This window comes from Alligator mississippiensis, chromosome 10 (genome assembly GCF_030867095.1).
Source record: "Alligator mississippiensis isolate rAllMis1 chromosome 10, rAllMis1, whole genome shotgun sequence".
Lineage (NCBI taxonomy): Eukaryota > Metazoa > Chordata > Crocodylia > Alligatoridae > Alligator > Alligator mississippiensis.
In genome coordinates, this window is record NC_081833.1 from 69,792,033 (window position 1) to 69,810,516 (window position 18,484).

At 40.5% G+C, this 18,484-nt stretch overlaps 1 protein-coding gene across 1 annotated transcript in view; it reads left to right on the plus strand.

Annotated features, from left to right (window-relative positions):
* Nucleotides 1-18,484, plus strand: part of CDYL2 (chromodomain Y like 2) — an 88,492-nt gene that overhangs the window by 61,447 nt on the left and 8,561 nt on the right. The window contains exons 3-4 of the mRNA XM_059713894.1: nucleotides 6,924-7,141; nucleotides 14,676-14,848. Of these exons, the coding sequence (XP_059569877.1) occupies nucleotides 6,924-7,141; nucleotides 14,676-14,848 (391 nt within the window). The remainder of the gene's footprint in view (nucleotides 1-6,923; nucleotides 7,142-14,675; nucleotides 14,849-18,484) is intronic.

Here is an 18,484-nt window from a genome sequence, read left to right on the forward strand (position 1 = left end):
TCAGCGTGCTGCAGAGGGGCTGGCTGGGGCACGAGGGTGCTCCAGTTGCAGGGTTAGCGGCAGGCAGCACCGCACTGGAGCACCCTTATGCCCCAGCCATCCCTAATCACTGTCTACGCGTGTGCTGCGGCACACTAATCTCCAGCGTAGGCTAGTACCTTTGTCAGGCAGCAGTACTATCGTATGGTGGAGTTAATTAAGTTACTTCAGCCTAATAGTGCCGCATATTTAGATGGTGTTGCTTTACTGCAGAGTTGATTAGTCAAATCCACCTTAAAGCACATGTGTAGATGCCCTCAGAGTTTCTGAAACCCTCATCACTCTCTTCCACAAGTCTCTGTGTGGGAGGGGAATATAAATTCCTCCCCTGGAAACTCCAGATTATGCAGTATTTATCAGCTTCCACAAAAAAAGCTTGTTGGGGAATCAGCAGCTGTTAAAAGACTGAAGACCCTTTGATGTACAGTAATAATATCTACACCTTTATAATTCCAAGATTTCATCTACATCTCTTAGTAAAATAGTAACTTTACAAAAAAATCCATTCTGGATTCCCCCATTTAAACTTAGTCTTCTTTAATCTATTTTATTAAATTTGTTACCTACGTTGAACAATATGATGTTACAGATGGGGTAACAACTGAGGAGACATACTCATATCTGCCTTCACCCAAGAGCCAGGCTTCTAGTCCAGAGGACAGGAGGGGGCAACATAAAATGATTTGAGGAGTTTGAATTCAGTCCATGAGGAGGCTGCACTGTATGTCTATATTAGCTAGACTCTTACAACACATAACACTACTTCCTATGGAATGGAAAGAGCTGAAAAGACTTGGCCATCAGTTATGTAGGGCAGGGCATATATGAATTTATGTTGCTCTCGTTTCCTGTGCATCTGGCCAAAAAACTAAAGGATACCCATTGCCATTACAGCGCAGAAGAGATGTCAGCTGTTCACTTTCCAGGTCTATCTTTTGCAAACGTGAACAGTTTTTCCATAGCTTGCTATGCTTACTATTACCAAATGCCAGGTACAGTCCAGGACATCTGTTGAGGTCCTCTCCACCTTGCAAGTTTTCTTTCTGATGACATTTGTTGACTTTTATTATCACACTTCTGTCTGCTTCTTTCATGATACGTTAATTCAGAGTGATTGTTTCGTCAAGTTTCTTGACAGCCTCAAAAAATTTCCCTTTACATTTTCTCTTTCTCTCCTGTGCTGCTCTAGCTCTGCCTACCATCTGCTGAAAAATTCCTGCCTGTCATGTATCACTAACCACTGTGTTTCTCCATTAGGAAAATCTTTGTAGTTTCATGATGCTCTTAATTGAAATATTCTCTACCAACCTAGTCGACTGTTCCTCTTTCTTTTTAAATTGTTCTGTTTCATTTGTTCTAGACAAGTCCAGACAGTAAAACACAACCAAAAATACCCTCTTTTTTCAGGCCACAATTGGGGTAGAAACAAGAGGCAAGGATAGAAGTAAGTTGCTTTGGGGTACCTGGCAAGTGCTCTATTTTTTACCTCGGTCTAAAACTGCTCCTTGAAAACACAAACTGGAACTAACATGGAGACAGCACTGATGAGACTGTACCGATCTGGTCACCGTGTTCAAGAATGCATGCAAAGAAGGGCTACTAAGATGACTGGGGAAAGGAGAGCCTGCCTTTTGAAAAGAGACTCAAGGCAAAGAGGGGATATGTTGGGACTCTGTGATCAAGGGGATAAACAAGGAGGAAGAAAACTGTTGAAGGATAAGGAACAAGTAGCTATAAATTAACCATTAATATACTTAGGCTGTACATTAGAAGGCTTCTGCGAGACAAGTGATGTACAGCCTTCCCGTCAGAGTAGTTGGGGCAAAACCTGACTAGTTTGAAGATTTGTGATAAAAGGGAACAGGATTCAGCTGACCCAGGGGGTTCATTCCTAGTGATATGTCCTTACGTATTATTTTCAGTTCCTCTTCTAGAATACCCTTGCAACAGGTAGATGATAAACCTGTTCAAGTTAAACCATCAGGGCTGAGCTAACAGCATGGTAAGGTTGAGAAGCAGGCTGTGCCAGCACTAGACAGTCATGAGGCTTGAGTCTTCCTTGCTTTCCCCCTGAAATGCTGGTGGTCTTTAATCTAATTGCATCCTCTGTCTGTTCCTCCTTTTCCTGCTTTGACTGCCAGGTCTTTTTAGCCTGTAAATCTGTTTCTGTGCGGTTTTAGAGTGCTAGTTGCAATTGGTCCTGGAACTCAACAAGGCTTGTAGGCATTCCTGAACAGCAGTGACATGATGGTGCGATCCCACAGTGACCTTTATTTAACTTTCCTTCTGATCTCTATGCCTTTTCTTTGTGCTTTCTTTGAGTTTAACTGTAGATTGAATGGTGGTTTATAAATAGATTAAAGTTCTAGCTATAATAAGAAAATGTTCTCTCCTGCCCACTTTTTACATCCAGTCTTATAGACTGAGCACCGAAAAAGTAAGTTAAATGTTTAGGTTGGCAAAAGCATATTCACAGATACCTGAAGCTTCCTGGGTTTATTTGCAACATCCCATAATGTATTTCACATGCATTCATTATACATTGTTTTGGGGATGCATAGATTTGCTCTGAACCATACTCATTTTTCATCTTGACATATTAAGGTGTTAACTGTTACCCTACCAAGTATAAAGCAGGCGCTAGTGGTTACACAGCATTCCTGTCCCAGGCTAAATTGCCAGCGAGGAAGACGCTTTATTTAATTACATTTGGAAAGGCTTAGGCAATCCCTAGCGGATACCTCAGGCATGTTTAGTTACCAACAACTTGAGATGGCCAATATTTTGGTGTAGGATTTCACTATGAGAGGACTCTTAAAACGACGTTTTGTGTATAATCCATACTTTATGTGCATCGGCCCTGCTAAAACACCTGCCAGTAGCTGCGCTACTGTAAAGCTGGTACCACTACATCTGTGCATGTCATCAGACAAAGTTAGGCTGGGCTTAATTTGGGCCTTGTCCTTGGCTTTTGTTGATTACATCATCTCGTTTATTATGATTCTGTGCTGTCATTTATTATGACGGTGATTCATTTGTGGATCCTGGCTGCACTTTGGATTAGGTTTAGTGTATAAAATAACAATCCACTTACTGGATTGTTAATCGGCTCTTCTTGAAAATTATTTAGTCTCATTTGTGTTTTTCAAGTGCCAGTATGAGTGGCGTACAGACATCCTGTTGGTTAAATTCCTGTCAACTGACATGCACTTTGCATCTCATACAGTTTAAAGCTAACTTCTTTTAACACATTCAACTTCTCCGCCCTTGGCCTGCTATTTGAACAAATAAGGAGCCAACAATGATAATACACTGATTGACAAGAGGCTTTCTTCATTGCTGGATTTCCCTGAGGGGTTAGTTCCTGACCCTTCCCTTAGAATCTGTACTTAAAATACCTGTGGTTTATTCCTCAGTCATATGCAGATTACCCTGCTGTTAGCCTAAGGCAACTTCCATCATATTTTATGAGTTCTTTAGACTTTACTAGCTCGTCAGATCTTTAGATGTTTGTTGATGGACCAAACAACATATTGAATATCGAACGGAAAAAATATACATATTTGATTTATTTTTCAAATAAAAATGATGAATTTACTTCATTATTATTCTCATCCCCATTTATTTGTTTTTAATTAATATCTTTACATCCAATACTCGTATTTGTTCTCAAGAATACATGTGAAAAGTTGAACTGATAAATACTTGTTTGAATAATTAAGGGCTCACTTCAGATGTTTTTCAGATTCCTTGATTTCAAGGCTAGAAGGAAAAACCTCTCTAACCAACTTCAGAACACAGGCCAAGTGTTCATGAAGCCATTTTGAAAGCTCATTGGTTTCCCTTCTACTGTTTGTAAGAGTTTGGGTCACCCAGTTAGGCACAAGTGTTCTTGACAACACATTCTGCTAGTGAATGGAAAGTAGTTGAAGATGTAGAGGAGAGCTGGTTGCCAACAATCATGGATTGACATGCTTTCATGTAAAGTGGTTTTGGGATAATTCTGAATGCACTGCAAATCAGTAAACATTCACATCAGGCTGCAATCCTGCTGACGCACGCTGTTTAACTTTACAACTAGCCCCAGTGACTCCCAGACAACTCTTTCTTAAACACATGTGTGTTTGCAAGATACAAGACCTTAGTTTGCAGTTAATTAAAGAGCAGAAAAAAGGAATAAACCGCAGACAAATAAATCATTATGCTCTAGTAGTGAGTCATTATAAATACAGAAGCAGCATAAAATATAAGTTGTAATTTGTAAATTTCAAGCATTAAATTACATCTGTTTTGGTTTTATTGCATTTGCAAACAATTCTTGTCAAAAGAACAAAGAACAAATTCCTTTTGCCTTCAAATATTCTTTCTAAGTTAATGAACTGATTGAAATTTGTCAATTTTTTTCAAAATTCAACTGAATTCAATTCTTCAGTTCAAAATTCAGTGAAATAACCACCTTTCAAAACCATTGCAAAATATAGCTAATAGTTGTTGTTTATAATTTAACTTTATAAAAATCTATTGAATCACTGAAAATAGGGAATTATTAAAAAATTTTTATGTACATATATATATTTCAAAATAAGGCTAAACGCTGTCAGTTAAATACTCTTAAACATTGAATATACATTTTAATACAGATAACTGCAGAGTAGAATCAGGCAATTTACATAATGGGAACATTTGCCCAATCCATTATTTACCGAGGCCTAATCAGATAGCTCAATCAGCTACTCAAACATCAACTATAATTAAATATCTAGACTATGGACAGAAGGTAGCTGTTTCAAACCAGGGTTCACATTCTTTATAATCTATATGTGGTCCAAAATATAAATCCATTTTCCAGTTTGCATCACACGTCTCCCTCAAAGGGCACAGACAGAAGTTACATTTGTTGCATGATTGGCCCCTGAAAGCACTCTAGAGCCATGCCATGACACACGCATGCATGGCTGCAGCGTGCTTTAAAAGTGGCTGACTATATGACAAATTAATCCTTAACAAATGAGGGATCAGATGAAGGTGCTCCACTCTGGAGTGCCTTAGGGAACTTCTGATGGCAAGGGTTAATCTGTTGTATGTTTGGGACTGGGCTGTATCAGTCCAGCTCTGCCCCCAGTGCTGTCTGCAGAAAGGGAGGGGGAGGGGAGGCAAGCTGCGGACTGGGGTTTGCCCAGCCTAAGCTGGAGGAAGGGTGGGTGGATTAGAGACACTCCTCCAGCTCAGGCTGGGCAAACCCCAGCCCGCAGCTTGTCCTCCTCCTTTCTTCACCCTCCCTTCCTGCAGACAGCATTGGAGCTGGGAGGGCCGGGGGGGACTAGGGGAGGAAGGCTGGAGGCAGGCTACACAGGCTTAATTGGCTCCAAAGTGGAGCTCAATTCCCCACACCCACCCACCCCTCAACCCAGCAGGCGAGCAGCTGTTGAGTTGGGGGGGTGCTCTAACTCATGGCATTTTCTGCAAAGCGCCATGAGTCAGAATAGGCTTGTACAACTGTCAGCACTCAAAAATTCTGAAATCTTTTGGTAGGCCCCATCCCTTCTAGAGATAAAAACCCAACGATGATATGAAGATCTGGACACAAACCTCACTGTTCTTCATTTTCTCCCGTGGGCTGGCAATTTTGAGCCCATCACTGTATAAACAAAAAATAAGCTTCCCACTGTTTCGAGTGAATATAGTGACTTTGCCTCTATTTTTGAATGCAATCTATTGATTTTAATGGCAGAGAAACTTAAAATATCTGTAACTGCAAAAGAAAACATGGAAAAAGAATGTCCCAAGGATATTTTCATGACCCCATAAGCCAGCCTTTGGCCTACTTGAGCATTGTAACCAGTGCTAACATACCACCTGACTATCCCATGGGAATAATAAAAATGGGCTTAAGTAAAAGTTACAGCTGGCCACAAGCAGAACTCAGGATAAACTGAATGTTTCCCAGTAAGCTGCTGTTTTGTTATGGTGGTTTTGTTTTTAGAGAGGAATCATATTTTTTTTGCCAATTATTTGATTTTTTCCTATCACTATGCATTCTGAAAAACGGCAGCAGCATTAATACCTCTAATGAATGGAATGCAATGTTAAATATGGGTGACTGTGAAAAGCAATGTATACCTATTGTTATTACAGACTAGTATAGGACATGTCACAGTTATGTCCTTTCATAAACCTAAGAAAACATTTCAGAAGCTCAAATACCACAACATCCCAATTGCAGTGGCTAGCTCGTCGTATTAATAGTGACTGCTGGGCTTATAAGGGAGAGATGCTTGGTAGGAATAGCAGCTTAGTAGTAAATTATTTGCATATTTTTATAAGAACTGCCCTGCCCCGCTACATCACTATAAAGATGTACAATCGAGGATCCTGCTGGAATTGACAGTGGCTTTTGCTCATTATAAATAGAACAACCTGTACTTTTGGAAGAGAGAAAATAGACTAAATCAATCATGCTAAGCTTTGTCGAAGAAAACTGAATTGGAATTTTCCCATGAACCTAACCATCACCCCAAATCCACATAAAAGACTAAATTACAACTGCTCACATCTTCATTACAAAGGTGCAGCATGTTGTCACTACCACTCCCATATGCCATGATTCATCTGCACTGAGTGGCTTTTGGCTTGAAGCATGATAGAGCACTGTACGCTGCGATATATCTGTAAAAGCTGCACCTCCATAGGAGAAACAAGAGTGGCCAGAGGCCACAAAATATCTATTAGCCACAGCTGGCTTGCTGTGCACATTTTTGACCACCCCTGAAAAAGGCTGACTTAGATGTGTTGTGAAATTTAAGCTGGTAAAAGATGCTGTGCTGTTTTCTTTGCCTGTACAGACCTGATTACATGTGTACATTTTGGTTGTTTGCATTTAAAAGGTACCTCTCTGACCAATGGAGGCCTGAACCTGCACAGCACTGTGAAAAGGAAACTGGATGGGGAGAAAGATTACGTATTTGATAAGAGGCTAAGGTACAGCGTGCGTCAAAATGAAAGTAACTGTCGATTCAGGGACATTGTGGTCCGGAAGGAAGATGGTTTCACGCACATTCTGCTGTCTAGCCAGACATCAGATAACAATGCACTGACCCCAGAGGTAAGCATGCAGCCAAAAAAGCAAAAGAAGCCACCTGAATAGGTGGGGATCTGGTTAACCCCAAAATTACTCTGATTTTTTTCCATGTTATCTTTAAAAATGTATTGAGGTCAAATATACCCTTATTTTACATGCTTGGGGTTTAATCCAACAGGAGATGATGATTAAATGTGATGGAAATTAATTTTTCAATGTTTTTCTAAACTGAAGATAAGGAGAAAGGAAAGGAAAGACATGATCAGTAATCCCTGTTTAGCATTTTAAGATCCAATAGTTTAATGGCCTTTTACCCCCTTTAGTGAAACTATGACCTCTAAGTAATGTGAACTGGATAGTACTTCAAGGGATTTACATACATACACACAAATCTCAGGCTGTGCATCTAAGGATGAGACTGCAAAGTGGCAATGTACAACTTGATTCTTGGCTTGATTATTTTTAAACACCTGTTTGACACTCATTTACTGAATTCTTTACAAAGTAGGGCACTGACCCTACTCTGAACTGCAAAGGGGCAGGAGGCATGCACAGAATGCAGTGGTTCCCCATGTGCTCCAGTCATCCTGTACTCAGGGCCAGACTTTGGCTTGCTGTAGGCCAGTGCACAAGGTCAAGGGGAGAAGACGACAAAAAAGCTTTCCTCATTCCTTGCCCTCTTGTGGGTAGTTTTGATCACATAATGCATTACCTGACTGTAAGAGCAACAGAAGACCAATTCAGGCAGGGGTTCCTAAAAGACAACCCATAGGCCACTTGCAACCCACAAAGCATTTGTATGTGGCCCACAAACAGACCTTTTAATGGTGGCACTCTGGACACCAAATGATGTTATACCTGTTGCATGAAGGTAATGCACTACAGATTCATTTTGATGTGCAGCTGTCAGCGGCATGTCCTACACACTAAGCAGCCCTCCATGGGCAGAACTTTGGGGCTAGGTACACACATTACACATCAACCGGTTTAAGTGATCAGAAACGGGTTTTAATCTGTAACAGAACAGATGTTCAGTGCACATAAACCAGTTTGAAAATGGCTGAAACCAGTTGGAAATAAACCTGGTTGAATGCAATATCAGACTTAACTGATTTGGGTCAAACTGGTTTATGCAATGTCTGTCCCAGACCCCTTCCTGGTTTAAGTTAAACCTGAGTCTCCCAGCATCCCAGATGCTTTGCAGCCCTGGGCAGGGCTCTCTGCTCCAGAGCAGGGCTGGCCCTACCCCACTGCTCCCTGGCTGGAGCTCTGGAAGAGACCGTAGGCAAAGCAGCATCTGCCTGGCTTCCCTGTGCTCCCCCCACCCCCCTCAACTCCCTGCTCAAGCAGGGATTGCCCTCCTCCCCCTTTCCCACAGTACAGACATAGCTAGCATGTGGTATGCTAGCTAATGCTGAGAGGTGTCTGTGTAAGGCAGACAGGACAAAGGCAGACAGGACAGTGTCTGCTTAGGACTTTTTAGAGCTAATCAACAGGTAGGTGGTAATGTCTCTGTGTTCCTTCCATGGAAAAAGTTGTTTAAGAAGAGCTTGAGCTAATGAGAGAGACTTTTGTTTTCTTGATGGGGTGCTAAATGCTGTGTTATCAAATCTCTGCTGGCTTCCTTGCTGGTCAGGAGCAGCGAGAGGGGGGGAGAATCCCTCCGTAATCAGAGCATCCTGCCAGGGCCTGGCCACGCCTCTCACAGCTCAGCTCTATAGAAGGGAAGGGAGGTCTACTCTGGCACCCCCTGGCTTCTAGCCTGAGTCATTGCAGGTATGTGCCTGCATTTCCTCAGTCCAGAGGTAATGTCTGTACAGTTACAAACCGGTTCAGCCTAGCCAGTTTAGACTAACCTGCAAAGATTGAATCAATTCAGACTCAGGCTTATTGAATGTTTGTCCCCAGCCTGCTCTAGAGGGTATAGGATAAGGGCTGAGACCCTTTCCACGTTGGCTGGTGATAGTGAAGCTAGCCTGACAAGAAGAGCATATCCTGCATTTCTGGAAAGACAGTGTAGAAGCTACCTTCTGCCACAGCCACCAGAAGTACCATGTCTGCCTGGGTGGTCTATAGGCTGACTAGTCACAAGAAATGATAGCAGGACCTCAGCAATCTGACCCTCACTGCCTCCTCAGACACTCCAGCATGCTCTAGCTTATAAAGTCACTACAAAGCTCTTAATGTTAGAATATAGGAAGGCACTACACTGAACCCTGTCCTACAGAAGATTTTGTTGCTTTTATTAAGTAAGAAATGTGTCAGTTTAAAATTGATGCCCAATAGTTAAAGCCATGACCAAGCACGATAAACCTTATATTTTATTTTTTTAAATCGTTAAGATCCAGCAGAGAGTGCATTCTCAGTTTTTCATCTACTCACACAGGTAATAGGTGCCACAAAAATAGACATTTACCACCTACATTATTAAAATAATGAATAGATTTGCAATATTTATAAAGAAATAACATGGTGAAGGTAAACCAAACATCCATTTTTAATGATACTGCCCTTCTAAATACATACTAGTTTAAATCCATCATTCCAATAGAATCCATCACTCCATTAATACAGCAATATGAAACGGTTTTATTAGAATGGACTAAAGCAAACCAAAGATTTGCCACGACACTTTGAGCAGACACAGTTTTGGGCTGCTGTCCTCAAGACCTCATACCCATAATACCAGGAAGTGCTCAGGTTAAATGAGAAATGTCAATAGAGCTCACCCCTTTTCATTTACTTGGCTTCTTTCAATAGCGCTGAAAACAGCAACACACACATATCCATGAACTAAACATACATTTTTGGATTCTTTTTCTCAGAACTACAGCATCCACTGTGCCCAGCACTGGACTCAGATTGGTCTGAGCTGAGGTACAAACACTGAAATTTTTTTTTAAAGCTTCATTAAAAACAGGGTTTTACCGTAACATACCAAGATTGAGATTGCCTGTTTAAAACCTGTTCAAACCCATTGTAACAGAAAGCACTCAACCCCTTCTCTCCCTATCAGTGGCTCAGCCCTCAAGTATCATCACAAAATCCAACACCATGACTGACATAGACTGACACCCTTGTTACCAATTACAGCAAGGCCTTCAACAGCACAAATCCCTGGTGTTGAAACGTACTGTTTTGTGGGCACGGTTGAGGCAAATTGGTGGAGCAGCTTGGGGAAGCTTGCAATATATGGTGGATGAACGATGAGCTTTAGTTTTGCCACCTACCAGCACGAACTACACACCCACAAAACGCTGAGTGTCCATTTTGTTAGAAAATACAACATGATTACAAACACAGGAAACAATATTTGTCTAATGCAGAAGGACACATCTGCTCAGACCACGTCATGATAGCTACAGTCCTAGGAGCTTGGAAACATGGTCACCTCTGGAAGAATAAGTAGATAAAGCTACAAACTCCGTGAAAGCCCCGATGCCCCGAACTGCTCTGCTTTCCATTGTCATTTCTCCTGCTCTTGCCATCTGGCAATACCTCCTTTGAGGCTTAACAATTTTGTTTAACCAGTAGCTTATGCTGCTTCTCTCCATTTAATTAAAGACCTGTAAGAATCCGGAGGTCATGTTATAGCGTTCTCTGCATGTGCCAAGCAAAGAGGCAGCAAACTTATGCTGGAAAAGAAATGGGCTTCGTCACCAGTCTGCTATTCACATCCTTTTCACTAGGCTTGTTCTGATCAGAGTGAAGGGAGGTGGGCTACGCCTAAATGAAACTTAATAATACATGGTGAATAACTATATCACAGCTGTAGTTCATGCAGGTGATTTTTAGCATGAACTGCACCTATGTTCCTTCCCTTAGGATTTCCATTGCCTGAAATTGGCTCAGTGCCACTATTGTAACTGGGTTGGGGGGAGGGAAATTATCATGTCACTAAAGGATTGTTTCTCTATATCTTTAACTAGACTCTGTAATTCTTAAAAACTAGCATCAAGCAACAGCACGGGTTTCTTTTGTTTTGAGGGGCTTGGGAGTTTTGCTTTGCTTGCTTTTCTGTTTATTTTTTTTAAAAGAGCTGTAATATTTTTAATCAGCATAAATCTCACCAGCAGCATATATTTAACTTTGTAGGTCACATGCTCATTTTGAAGTTTCGAGTTCAACTTTTTGTGGAAATATAGCCCCTAAATATACTTTTTTCTTTTCTTTTTTTCACCGAGCAGCTTTCAATCAAAAACATAAGAGCATTGTTCTTGCTTTCCCCAGGTAGGGTAACAATACAGCTGGGAATTAACACTCCATTGAGTTAAATAGCAGAAGAACAGACAAGAAAATATAGTCTGAACAGCTAATGGCTTTGATAAAGATTGATCTAACTACTTCGTACATATTATGAGTTGAAGATTGAAAGTGGAGGTGCACATATAAAATGTCAACATTCATACTTCTCGCCATGTAAAATGCAATGCTTGTAGTTTTATTGGATGTATGTCACATCACTGGTTTACCTTCACTTTTCTTCTCATAAAACATGGCAGGTACAAGTTGACAGCTATCTGTATTATTGTCCTTAGAGCAAGACAGATTGCTTCTTAGGGTAATACTTACGATTGAAGCCTGCTATGTCTTCCCAGTAGGGTTTTTATCTCAGATAGCCTTGTGTAAGGATGGAGAGAAGCATCAATAAACAACAAAAAGTAAATGTAAAATTCATGCGAGACCACCAAAAGTAATACCTGCAAAAGAGGTATAAAAATAATTGCAAATGTCTCTAAATATTATTCCCACTTCAGTCTGTTTAGAAAATATTTGTCTTTTAAAAAGAAATCAACAATTGTACACTTAACTTAAAAGTAATATGATTAAATTTAGCCTCTTACAACTAGTATTTCTATCTATTTAAAAAAAAGGGGGGGGGGGGGTTAAGATCCCTTGATTAATTTAGGGGTAAATTCCCATGTTATAGATTCTTTCTGAATATAAGTAAAATTTAGAGAGAAGGGCACCAAAATGCTTTTGAAAACTCATAGTGAAAGACAGCCTACCCAAAAAAGCTCTTAGAAAGTTAGTGGCCTAGTTAAACATTTATATACTTCTTAATAAGGGTTATTAAGAGGGGATCCTGACTGATAAACCTGCTTGATCTTTTTTGACAGGACTAAAAAATAAGCAGCGGGATAAAAAATAGCGGTCTTTATATATGTGTGGTTTCAGCAACAGATGTACGGACAGAGCTGATGCAAATGACTCAATGATTTGATTGATTTAAGCCAAGTAGGGATTTATGGAAATTTTATGTTTTATGGAAATTTCCTCACAAAACTAAATCAAAGAGACTTGGATAGAAATACAGTCCCTATCAACTGAAAACCGGTTGCAGGGCTACAAAAGGAAGTGAACTGCAAATGCCAGAGAGAAATATTTTGAAAACCTAGAGGGATACTAGAAACAGGTAGAAAACAACAAAGGAATGCATTTCACCCACCATTTTACTGGGGAGTTGTACTTTGGTGATGGCATGAACCCAAATGATATTCATCTTGGAATACTGCAAGTAAATACATTATTGTGCATCCCTAGAAGCAAACTCTGTGCTCAGCCTCTGTGGTCAATAATAACTTTGCTTCATCTGTTTGGAGTGTTGTTACAGCCATAATGATCCAGGAAACATGCAAGAAGCAAGGTCTGTTTGGTAATATCTTTTATTGGACCAACTGTACTTGTTTCCCCAACTACACAGTTGCTCCAATAAAAGATATTATCAATTTTTTTTGTCTATATATGCATGTTTAAATATCTGGGAGAAAATAATCAAAACCATAGAGAATCAACGAAAAACAGAAGTGTGGGTAGGTGTAATGCCAAAAGATACTTGAAATATGAATTGTCAACCAAAAGAATTCTGGGCTGTACAGGTCGGGGTAATTGTATTTGACATTGGCAAGGTTAAAATACTCTGTTCAACTTCTGAGCACTTTTTGCAAGAAAGACATTGACAACGTCAAGAAGGAACACCAAAAAACTGTTAGGAGAATGGAAGGGCTGACTTACGAGCAAACATTCTGAGGTTTTTGTCTGATTTTGGGCATGTTTCTTAATTTTGTTGGAATGCAAATAAGGTTTTGTTGCCATTTATAAATGTTTTCCCTGAATAGCATCCAAATGTGGCCTATCCTTATTCAACTCAATCCTAGGTATCAGTTCCCAGAGACTGACCTTAAAATCCTATTGGTTTCCTCTGCAAACAGTTTTCACGCTGAGAAGATGAGAAATTTGAGGTGGTAGAAGTGTTTTTATATGTAACCAGTAAAACCCCTTCTCAAAAGTTTGGTTTTATGTGGTTTTATTGGGTTTAATCCATTTAAATCTAAATCAATAAACTTTTCTTAAACGGAAGATTAAGAAAAAAAGAGCCACATATTTATGTCTTGGCCAAGCAACACCTAATTCTTTACAGGATGGTAATACCAAAGAAGGTAAAACATTTACAAATGCAGGTGTAACTAGGGGCAAGGGAGCAGAACACACTAGTGTCATTTCCAAATGCTTCTTCCTCATTACCTGATTTGTTTAGGGGTAGGCTTAGGCTTGCAAACACTCAGATGTGCACCTACAAAAGGGAAGCTTGACCTTCTCAAAACTGACTGTGCCATCTCTTATGGGCAGCTCTTGAGCTGACCAGAATTCAAAGCTTTCAGCACAAACTATTTGCCTGTGGAATTTAAGTAGGCCGGCACCATACAGTGTGATTTGCATGTGCAAATGAATCTTTATTCTCATAAAGCGTAGCATTTGTGAGTGCAAAGTCTGCCTGCTGAACCTGAGCCCAAAATTCCCATGGACTTCACTGGGCGAAGCCCTGTGCCATTGAAGCCAGTAAGAGTCATTAATAGGCTACAGATGTGCCTAAAAGTATGCATGCATTTCTGAATTGGGTCATAATGAGAATTACCCTGCAGAAGTTTCTGCCGTTTTTAAAAAAAGGATTAGGAAAAATGTTCCACTGGGATAGTAGGTTATTATTCCTATGGTACCAGCAGCTCAAAGTCTTACAAATTTTGAATAATATTTATGAACAATTTGATTCAGTAGCAAATCGTTTTGTGGATTAGCTTGTCTTTTTAGTGGCTATTCCTGCTGCATTCTAAATTCACCATAAGTCTGTATTCAAAGCTGTATTGTCCCACCTCTCATTTAAACCATGCTACTGTATGAAGAAACAAAGAGCGGAGTTTATATGTTTCACTCATCGATACTGAGGTTACTACGCTATTGCTGGGGTAACCATATTACTGAGAATACAATGATGTACCAAGTAAAACATTTTTGCATATACTGTTTAGATAACTAGAATTTCCCACAGAAAAAGAAAACAAAAGCTAGGTTATTAAAAATGAAGTACATGTAAAGGGGTTTTTAAACACTAAGCATTAGAACTCCAAGCATATTAAAATTATATACATATTTATAATTCATGTAAGTATATGACTCATAGTGGCCAACATGCAAGTTTCCAAGAGTCAATGCAGTTTAGCTAGAAAAATGATCTTGCAAAGGCATGCGTGCCAAATTGTCTACTTTTCTTTATCCACAGATCATGAAGGAAGTTCGGAGAGCCTTGTGCAATGCATCAGCTGATGACAGTAAACTCTTACTTCTCAGCGCAGTGGGAAGTGTATTCTGTAGTGGCCTAGATTACTCATATTTAATTGGCAGGTTATCCAATGACAGAAGAAAGGAAAGTACTAGGATTGCAGAAGCTATAAGGTGATCCAAGCTTATATGTGATCTCTAAATGATGAAATGTAGTGTGTGATTACAAAGATATTTATCAAGTCCAAAAATGTTTCATATTTCAAGTGTGAAAAACATTCAAAGGAGTGTATATTTAGTGGAAAACATGAATGAGTTTCTTCTGTAGCTTTTCTTTCTTATTTCAGTAAAGATTTATGTTGTTGCATTATTTCTTTGTATCTATACCATTTCAAAATTCTGCCTCAATTGAAATTCAAATTAAGATGTAAGTTTATTTTTCTTTAAAAAATTAGCTGTGGCTTCATGTTGTTCGTGGAGCCCAGACTCACTCAATACAGCTGGCTTCTGCTGTATTTCAGTCTTAATAGCACGTTTTCTGCTATTTTTCTTAAATTTAAATTTATATTAAATAATATGTAAATATGGTGTTATTTTCATGACTAAACTATGACTTTAGTTAATATGTATCAGATTATTTTAATAGAAAACCAGGATTTATGACATGTTGTCTATAAATCAATTGCATTATAAATCACCAATGCCCACATGCATCACAGAGGTAAAAACATGTGGCCAGATCCTCAGCATTATGTCATTAAGGTCAATGGAACTACTTTTTTCTGCACCACTGAGCATTTGGACTACAAATTTAGATTTCCCACAAATACATCTTCTTTTGAGAGTTTTCATATTGTGTGCAGGCAGAGGCAACTGGTGCCTCCTGAGTCTGGGGTGGAGGGCACAATTTGTGGGTGGGCCCAGGGCCAAAAGCCCCATATCCACTTCTGTACTTCTGTGCCACGACTTAGCGCCCCCTCCCCACCCCCAACATGCTGCTGGCCTGCATGGCAAAAAAACTGCCCCGTCCTGAGCAGTGCCAAGTCAGAGGCCAATCTGGGGGGGCACATGCCCCCTCCCCTCCCCATACCTCCACTACCAGTTGCCTGTGTGTGAAGGACATGCTGATGCTTATGAAGCAAACTGAAGGGGATGACTTGCTTCAGATCGGACTTTTAGCCATGTTAGTACAACTAGTTTAGGTCTCATGATAAATATTTCCTTTATGGATCAGAAGCCAAGCCAATCTGAATAGTGATTTCAGTATGGTAGGTATCAGTATCTCAGTTACTAAACATGATTATTACAGTACATTTTGGATGCCTTGACCCTTGTGAAACTCTGAAAGTAGAAAAAAAATCTGCGCAATTATGTCGTGTTATGGCCTAGATTCTAATCTGACAATGTTTGGGACACCGTAAAGGAGCCTGATTTTCAGAAGGTGGGTGCTGTGCTGAGTACTCTCTCTAAATGACTCTGAGGTTTCTCCAAGTTGGGCACCCAAAAACTAACAAGCCCCAAATTATTGGAAACACGCACAAAAGGTCTGGGCATACATGCATACTCCAAGTGTGAACGTGCATTAAATGTTTATTCATCTAAAATTTTTAAGGATGAGTGTGGCCAGATATATATTTATACATGCACAATATAGGGCTTGACCTAATGCATACCAACACCAGTAGGAACCTTACCGTTAATTTCAAATAGCATTGGCTTGAGTCTTGCCATCTTTACTCACATCAGTAAAATCAGTTGTATTCACACAGAAATGTACTCCTACTCATCAGAAAAGTAAAAATCATTCCACTGGGATTAGATTTTATCATGAACATAGAAAGATTATAACTTTCTCTCTCTAATTCTCTCAGTTCTTATCTATGGACCAGTTGTTCCCTGAAAATGTATAAAAACCACAGAAGTAAGAGTGAAAAAAAAATGTTGCTTTCTCTTATTGATTAGGACATCCCCAGTACACAGTAATTCCCCTCTGCTCTTACTCCTGTGTCAACTCAGAGCAGTTCATGTCGTTGTAAAATGAAAAACAATTCTTGTCACATTGTGGTTTCTTTGTTTGGGTCCCAGACAAGCTCATGCACCAATCGCAGTCCCAAGTGATAGAATTCGGGCTTGCTTCCTCCATAATGTAGGACCCGATGCGTCAGAGAGACCACAGCACCCACAGAGACCACCCAAAGGTGCCTACAGTGGCCATATTTTCACGTCTCTTGTAGTTAAAACAAAGCCTTCCAGACATGCCATTTCCCCTCTTCTCTTCTTTCCTCCCTAGAACATCCAGTGCAGTTGTAAGACTATGTTGAATAGAAGCCAGGGTCTTTTAACCCAATAACTGCACAGGCAGCCTTGCAGATCTGAGCCATGGGCACGCAGTACTTTGGAGGTCTAGAGAAGCCATCTGAACCAACAATGGCTGCTGTAGCAATGGCCAGACAGTAAGGTGGGAGGACAACAGAGGTGCAAACTATGTAGCCTGTGCAGGCCAATACACTGCACACCCCTGGGGCTCCTCGCACTGCTTCATACCACCCACAAGGTCCCTGGGTGCCATCCTCCCATGCCACTCTTTCAGGGGCTCTCTGCAAGTGGCCCTGCACCTCCCCTCATGCCACATGCTGTGCTTTGTTCCCCGTTCTCCAATCCTCCAAGGGGCTTTGTGTAGTGCCCCCCATCTTCCTGACCCCAGGGTTTCTTTGTAATGCCCTTCCCCTCTCCACGGTTCCATCCCCCCTCTAATTCCCAGTTTCCTCCTCACTAAAAAAGCCTCACATTTCCCGTCTCTTTTCCATCTCCCCCAACTCCACGTTCCTGCTTTCAGCCTCAAGCACCGTCTAGAGAAATGGCTTCCCTCATACCCAACCACTTCTACTTCCACATTCTCTAGCAGGTCTCTGCTTCAGTCCCCAGCCCTACCCTCAGGTACCCCTACCCTGCCCAAACATCAAACTCTATTCTCCTTTATTTCCTCCTCCTCTGGACAGAAACCTCTCAATGGGAGATCTTCAATCACATCCAAAAGCTTGCAGAACACAATCATGTCCTTCCTGTGGCAGGGTGGAAGTGCTCCATATCCTAGTCCAAATAGGATCTACCAAACAGCTTGTGCAGTAACAGTGCCACCTCTTTGTTTTGCATTTGATATGTATTTTTCTTTCTACCAATATAACTCAGTATCTTGTTTGCCTTCTTTACTCCTGCTGTGCACTGGGTTTATGGAGCCCATAATTTGCCCACAATTACACCCACACATTTTTCCTGATCAGTGCCTGTTCCGTTCAGCACGGATTCCTTATCACAGTTCTTAGGTGGCAGGTGACTTTTCTGATGGATTTACAGTGCTCTAGTCTGTTCACCCAAACGAGTCAGGCATTTTACATGTGATCACACTGCTTCATCATCGTTTTTCCATTGCTTTAAAGGCCAACATGGAGATCTACTTTGATTTACCTTAATTTGTAGTATTTAGATGAAAGTTACAAAAAAACGACCTCTAGGCTATGACTCACCTACTATATTTCCACTGTAAGATTTTCCCATTTTTTGTTCCTCTTTGCTTCTTGGTCTTCAGCTTTGCCCTATAAATCACCCTGTTTTTCCTCCTACTCCATGGCTCTGTATAAGTACCTTACTATTAATGTTTGATATACAACCTTAAGTTATTTCTTTAACATAAGCGCACAGCAATACAACCACTGATTTTCCCTTCTGTTTCATGCTGCCGTGTGTTCAGAGAATTCCATCAAGGTAGTTAAGCAAAGTTACCTCAATCCATGTTGATACCTTTGAACAGTT